This window comes from Trypanosoma cruzi, genomic scaffold (genome assembly GCF_000209065.1).
Source record: "Trypanosoma cruzi strain CL Brener 1047053516833 genomic scaffold, whole genome shotgun sequence".
NCBI lineage: Eukaryota > Euglenozoa > Kinetoplastea > Trypanosomatida > Trypanosomatidae > Trypanosoma > Trypanosoma cruzi.
The window spans coordinates 54,814-62,348 of record NW_001849357.1 but is presented as its reverse complement, the minus strand read 5'-3'; the positions used below and the strand labels follow the sequence as shown (position 1 = coordinate 62,348).

At 52.7% G+C, this 7,535-nt stretch overlaps 1 protein-coding gene across 1 annotated transcript, besides 6 other annotated features; it reads right to left on the bottom strand.

The window, feature by feature from the left end:
* Window positions 1-1,548: a mobile genetic element.
* Window positions 1-7,535: a sequence feature (areas not merged during assembly with more than two copies in the genome that could not be assigned to a particular haplotype).
* Window positions 1,568-1,778: a mobile genetic element.
* Window positions 2,854-2,979: a sequence feature (T-rich).
* Tc00.1047053506427.10 (trans-sialidase, putative) lies at window positions 3,068-6,004 on the bottom strand (the record flags this gene model as incomplete). The annotated part of the gene is made up of 1 exon (XM_800111.1): window positions 3,068-6,004. One exon carries the CDS (start codon window positions 6,002-6,004, stop codon window positions 3,068-3,070), a length of 2,937 nt encoding a protein of 978 aa, XP_805204.1.
* Window positions 6,489-7,535: a mobile genetic element.
* Window positions 6,663-6,787: a mobile genetic element.

The following is a 7,535-nucleotide window of genomic DNA, read 5'->3' as shown; positions in this document are numbered from 1 at the left end:
GATAAGCTCCATTGCCCTTCTCGTCGATTGATTCGGGCGATTAGAAAGATCAGACGAAGTGTCAGCGGCACGGTGCGATGCCTTGTGTGCGGAAAGGTGGTGGTGGAATGGATGGGGCTGCTTTCCTCCGCCCTCGTAAGCAGCCAGCAGCCCCTTTGCCGTCACTTGACGTTCGTCTGTAGTTCGGGAAGCCCCTTTCGGGGCGCACGTTGCATGTAGAAGCCTCGTTTCAATAAATACGACACAATTGGCACCGCAGAGATCGCTGTTGTGGTGGTCGGGTTCCCCGTCAATCCACGAAAGGCCCAGCCACCCTCGCGAACGTGTCGGCCTCGAGAACGGCCATGTGAAGGCGGGCACGAAGTGTGGAGGACGGGATATGTTGGGGTCGGTTGTTATCGCAATCAGCATCCGGAAAGTCCTGCGGCAGGGCCCTGCCAAAATCCATGAACTGATCGGTGGGCTCCCGATCTATCTCCAGCGCGCGTCTGCACGACACAAAACCGTCGATGGCAATTTGAGCGTGAGCATCCCCACGGTGCCAATAATAACCGTATGCGCATCGGAGGTCGACAAGGACTCCGGAGACGACGTCATTCCATACACGCGGGGCCCAAGTGTTGACGTCCAATGCAAGGAAATGCAGTACCTGATCCTCTGCACCGAAGCCATCTTCCAAGGGGAAGGTGTGGAAAGGCAAAGGCATCGAGTGAGGAAGACGTGGTCGCCCAAAATTGCCCTGAGACGTTTGGGTGTTGACCCGCCGTCTCCCTCCCGTGAGAGTGCGTTGGGGAAACGTGGATGCGGCTGTGGAGTTCATCTGGCGGCCCTCTCCGAGAGGTGGGCGTCTCGCGTTGAAATGGCGTCTCCGCGTCCCGTAATGTGAGATCCGCGTGCCGACAAGTGATTATGCGCCTCTTCCACCTGGGAGTAAAGCTGAGCACTCCGATCTGCAACGTCCGCGACGGCGCTGGCGTAGTCGGTGCTCAACCTCTGCCCTCCAGCAATGATCAGCCCCTGCTGGACTCCCAACTCCCAGGCCGCCCAAACACGATGGGCAGCAGCAATAGAACCTCGAAATTAGGTACTTGAGGCGCCCGGCGATTCGGAAAGTGCCCCGCAACGGTCAGCTCCTCCCAGTGCATGGCGATGTTTCCTGAAACCAAGCGTAAGCCTGTCATTGTTGCGGCGACGGTTACCACCGCATCCAACGGCCCGTGTTCATCAACGAAGCTGAGCTGCACCCGGACATCGCAATGCTGGCGTGCCAAGTCCAACAGGCGGGCTCCAATGTCGCTCCTCCCCGTCGCAGTGTAAAAGGAAACACTGCCATTTCCTTCAATCAGCTTGCAGGGATCCCGAGTGGCTGTAAAAACTAAAATAATTACAAATCGTCTGGACGCTAACAGTTCCCTGATTCCCTCAGTGACGGTCAACCAAGGATTCACAAAATAGAAAAGGATCGTGAAGGAATATCTCCGTTTTAACAGGATACATATACATTAGGGACGCCAGCCTACTTCATGAGCATCCTCCTCACGAGCTCCCAATGAAACAAAGAAATATCTCTCTACTATTCCTTCCTATCGCATGAATTCCTTTAGAAGAGCGCGATGGAAGCAACCAAAGGAACCGATAACGTCAAGCTGAATATTTTTATTTATGCCGTACCATCCGCCCCCTCTCTTGATTCCCACCCCTGCGACGGGGTCTTTTGGCTGGAGAGGCCCAAAGTCCGCCACTTCGTAAGCTATAAAAATAGGCATATCCGAATAGAGCGTTCAACATGTCACAAGAGAGGGGCCACCAGAATATATAAATATACACATATATGCGGAGCAAGCAACGAGGATTTGGCGAACCCACTGCCTCTCCGTTTACTCATTCTCCCTTTCCGTCGTATTTTATTTCCTTCGGAAATTTGAGGATCCGGCCAGCAGCCCAGACGAATAATTCCTTCCTTTCTTCCTCCTGTTTGCGTGCGTGCCACAGGCACGGTTTGATTCAAGTGGCATTGGCGCTTCCACGCAACCACATCCTTCCGTTGCCGCATTTGCGGGGCAAGTGGGTTTGGGCATCCAGAGCACACACACACACACACACGGCCGCAAAAAGAGGGACGGGGCGCATTCAAGTCCACGGCGCGGTCCTTCACTTCTCTCCGCCCAGACGGAATAGCGCTGCGCCTCGCAGCGGGTCGTGGCGGGCGGCGTCCCACACTCAAAATTGAGGTACGGGGCACACCATCCGCTCCCTCCGAGTGCACTCAGCAGGTCGGCGCTCAGTCACCCCAGTGCCATCGCAAAGGGGGAACACAAACAATCGTCGTCGCGGACCATAGGCGCCTCTAGCAGAAAAGAAAAAGAAGAAGAAGTGGGGGCGTGTCAGCAGCACAGCCGGCAGAGGGACAATAAAAAGGGACACGAAGACACAAAGTGACATGGGACACGGCACAGAAGGAAAAGAGACTGTAGTGATTTACCGAAAGAAAAAAAAAGCAAAAAAAAAAACAATTGATTCGGCAGATATGTCATTTCATGTGCCACGCAGCACAATGCAACCGTGTTTTTGAGTTTGTACATACTGCCCGCACACACACACACAAAAAAAGGAATTGTACTCTCCCACCAGCCCACACAACATCCCTCACATTCCATGCGGCATCCGGCCTGCTCCTCCACTCCTCCTTTCGTGCAGTCCGTGGGACGCACAGCAGTGAGGCCGGCACCGCGTGTGGACAAAAAAAGAAACAAAAGAGGGAGAAACACGTCACTCGTGACGGTGTGCAGCAAGCGACCATTTTTGGGGAAAAACACACAAACAGGAATGCTGATTACTTCAACAGAGCACCAGAAATAAAAAGAAAACATTAGAAAAACAGAAAAACAAAAAAAAAAAAAGAAGAAAAATAAAACCGAAAAAAACAGAAAAACAAAAAAAAAAGAAAAGAAAACAGAAAACAGAAAAATAAAAAAAAAAGTATCATTGACAAAACTCATTGAGTATTGCTGGGGTGCCGCTCAGTTGTTGCTCCACAGAATTCTGCAATTTTTCTCCCCAAATTTATTCAGCAAAGAGCCGCGGTGCCCCACAGCCCCAGAAGTAGAAGCAAAAACACCCGAGACACACACCCATGCACGGTGCTCTCAGCAAATAGAGCCATGCCCGACAAGTCGCTCAAATGCTCGTGCTCAGGCAAAATGCCATGGTCCGAGAGCGATGTTGCGTTGGACTCCGATGAGATCTCGGTTTCCCCAGGCAGGGTGCTTGCATTACCCGGTGCGGTGCCAACGTCCTCACCGTCTCCATTTTGAACCAAAGGCGCAGTGGTTTCTTGCGTCTGCCGCTCAGTGGCCTCTTCCGGAGAGGTCGCTTCTTCTTCGTGGATCAGTCGCTCCACGTCGGCCTTCGGAATGCCTTCGGTCCCAAGAGGTGGTGGCACTTCTTCCTGCAGAGTGGTGCCCTCACGGACACCCATCCCGTCGTCGCCTGAATGAGCAGAGGTGCCCACACTCGATGGGGCCGGTGGAGACGCCAATTCGCCGCTGTCATCCGTCTCATTCTCCTCCTCCCTTGTTCCGTGCGAGCCACGGCTCCCAGAAGACACTGCGGCAGCATCACTGCCTTCAGGTGCTTCCACGGAGGATTGTGGCCGTGGATGCGCCTCCTCAACTTCCTGCTCTGCTTCCTCCTCTTCAGGTGATGATGGTGTTTCCTCTTCTTTCTCAATAGAGGACTCCTCACCAGGGCTTGGAATACGGACTGTGCTGACACTGAGTATCGATGCAGAGGGAGCCTCAGGCGCCAAAACATTGTTAGGGCTTGTATTTTGTCTCTCAGGATCCCCGTTACCCAACGCTGCATGGCTGCCGTGGGGTTCTTCGTTTCTCTTGACTGGAGTAGCCTCAAATTCACCGGTGGGCCTCGGCGGAATCTCCGGCACCGAGCGTGACTCCTCACCAGGGTTTGGAATAGGGACTTTACTGGCTCTGAGTTTCGCAATTTCATGTCCATAGATTATGCGGTTGTACAGCAGGACGTTGCTCACCGTCATGTGGCTGCTTTCCGAAACCTCCTTATTCTCCGCGCCAAAATAAAAGTGCGAGATCCTGTGCTCTTTAAACAGATCCCCGTTGTAGTACCCAGAATAAACCTGCATTCCATCAACGTACACATACCAGCTATTGAAATCCATTTGCAGCATTACTTGATGTGTTTTGTTTGGTTGCCAATTATAACTGCCTTTGTAATATTCATATTGTTCATCATCTTCATCGTCTTCGCCAATTTCATAAGCTCCGTTGGGAAGTGTGAACTCCCACTTTCTTTCATGGGTGTACGACAGACCAAAGAGGACCGTGCCTTGTGCATCGTTCATCCTCACGCCCATCAAGGGGATGGGACTGCTGCTTTCTTTCGGCACCTCGTGGATGGACACCGTCGCCACAAGAGTAAACTTGTTGTTAGCAAAGTAGTACGGCACAGTCTGCCCCGTGTCGCCAACAGGCCACACCGCCACTGCTCCAGACCCTTTGAACGTCAATCCATTGGGAACCCTTCTCTCCCCATTATTCACTGTTGCATTCACGCAGAGGTACTCGTCCCTCCAAGTGTTATCAGAGAAGTTACCGGACAAAAAGCCAACAAGCCCGTCGGTGGGAACAGTATCATTGCACATACCCTTCTTTCTCGGGTCGACAGTGGCGCTGGAGCCGGAACGGCATGTTCGCAAGGCGCTGTCCAAATCCTTCCATGTCTTCACCATGGATTTGATCCGCTCCAGCTGCTCCCTCAGGCTCAAGGCGACAAGACTGTATGATCCGTCGCCCTTCTTGTTTTCGTACACTGAGATCAACTTTTCATTCCCACTCTTCATCAACAGCGAGCTGGCGGCAGCGTCATCATCTTCACGGGATACCGGCCCAACATCATACACGCGTGTATTGTCCGTCAGCCAAAGGTGGAGCCGACCCTTTTGTTTATTGTCGTCCTTCGGATACACCGGCAGGGTGACGAGCATCACATCCTTGTCCTCAATTGTAACTTTGATGAAGGCATTCTGGACACCGTGCCCCTTTCGATCATGTGAGTTGCCCCACACGCGAGTAAGTGTCTCACCATATGTATGCCAATCCACCCCACTCACAGTGGATGCGTACACGTCACGGTAACCTTGCTCACAAGAAGCCATCATGAGGAGTCTGTTTTCTTCTCCCCACTCCACGATGGTCGGATCCCTGCAGCCATCACCAACCGTTTTGCGCGAAAGCTTCCATTTATTCTCTGAATTATCAAAGCGCATGGACAGCAATGAAGTCGTTCCTTTCTCTGTGGCCTGCATGGGAAACATGAGCGTACCGTCCTTCGTCTTAATCCCCGACCCTCCGCCAGAAACCAACTGGGTCGAAAATTTAGCAACATATTCATCGTTTCCAAACGTCACCGCATGGGTCTCCTTCCACGTGATTTCATTGCCACCACTGACGCTTCCCTTTACCAGCAAAAGTCCCCAGTCACGTGCATTAGCCAATTTATCCACCGACGGTGTAACGCTCTGATTTCTCAGAAGCATGTAGACACTGTCGCCAGCCACAACTGTCGTTGGCCGCATTGTGTCTTTTGCCTCGACGGCACCCGTCGCAACACCCTCTGGAAACTGCACCACCAAACTTGTGTCCTGCGTCAATATCTCCGTTGGCTTATCATCAGTTAGATCGAGGTGCCTTGACGCAATCCCAGCACGGCTGCAGCTTTCTCCTTTTTCCTTGCACAGCGCTTCAGCAACGAAGAACACGTTATTGTTCACCTCAACAAGGCTGGGAACGCGGAGCGAGAATAATGTTTCATTAACTTTTGTAGGGGCTTCCCATTGAGAGGATGTCCATCCGATCCCTGTGAATGGATCAACGTCAGTCTTCGTCTGCACAGCGTGCGCAGCGCCACTGGTGCCGCATAACACGACGACGAGAAGCAGCACCGCAGAGCAGAAGAGATGCCGGGACATGTTGGGCCTCTGCAGCTCACTCTCTCTTCCTTCCTTCCTCCTTTCGCTGGATCCGGTCACGCGAGTACGGCTGTGTGTGCGGGGTGCCATGACTGCAGCAACAATTGAGAGTATATAAATACGTGTGTGTGGGCGGTGTGTGTGTGTACTGCTGTTGTTCCTTTCACAGCCCTCAGAGTGCACAGTAGCGATTCGCGCTTGTTTTACTTCCTTTTTGTGTGTGTGAAGGAAATGGAAAAAGTCATGGAGGAGAAACACAGCGAGCTGCAAGGGAAGCCAGTGCGCACCGGCAGCAGCCACACGCCATGGACGAGGAGAAGAGACCCATCGCCTCCAGAACATTCTCACGGGCAACGGGATACGGCCACATCCCCGCAGCCAACACACAACGCACCCGGAGCTAGCACCCACCACGCCAGCCACACGTTGAAGTGGGTCCTCACCCATCCACCAGTCACGCGGCGCCAAAATTTGCACTGCCATCCCGCCTTCAATAGAATGCAGTGCTTCACGCGGTGACACAAAATAAAAATAATCTTCTGGGCCGCTTTCCTCATCCTGAGGTTATCAATCACAAAAAACAAACTAGACGGGAATGAGAAGTAAATGGAATAAGAGTGCGTTCACCACATCCTCAAACTTTACACCAAGTAAATGTATATATATACATCATCCTATAGCCACAATCGTGACATACTGCATTCTACTCGGATTGGATGTATATATATTTATTACTTACGAAGTGGCAGACTTTGGGGTCCTCCAGCCACAAGACTCCGCCGCTGCCCTTCGCAAGTTCTACCCCCTCGCCACGTCCTGAAGTGCAAAAACACGACCGCGTGATATGCCGTCTGCGGGGTTGCCTTTCGGCAGACCGCACGTAGGCAACGGATGCCTGTACTCCGCGAGAGTCCAAAAACTCATATATCCGTTGCGGCTCCCACGTCATGGCGTGTGATTGTGAGTTGCCTTTGTTCGCCGCTCCTTGCGGCGAAGTGTTGTCCACCCAATGTCCATGGTGGGTGGCGAGACGGCGGGAAAGGCCGATAAGGCTAAGCGTACCACGCGCACCGAGGCCTGCATGATAAGAAAAGCCTTCCTCTTCCATTTCCTCCCGGCAATTTTAACGTCGCCGGAGTCTGGAATATAAACGGCTGCCCATCCATGGAGCGATGCGTCCGTGATGACGGCGGCCGATGCCTTTTCAGTGGTATTGACGTTTCGCTTGCAACTATGTTCTCGACCATGTGTCGCAATCTCTCGCCCAAACCAACCGCTGCCGGCGGAACGTTAGCCGGGGATGTCTCCTGCACAATTCCCCGGTTGAGTGCGGATAATCGTCGTCGCACTGCCTTGATGAAAAAGTAGTATCCGCATAAACGCGTGACGCCATAACCTCCATTTCAGCGAAAGTTTCAAGAATTCCGCGCCGACATGGCGCATACGGACCGGACAAACGTGTCGCTCAGGGATACCGCCTGATATGTATGATCAAACAGCACTCCCAGGAAGGTGTACTGCGTGGTGCCGA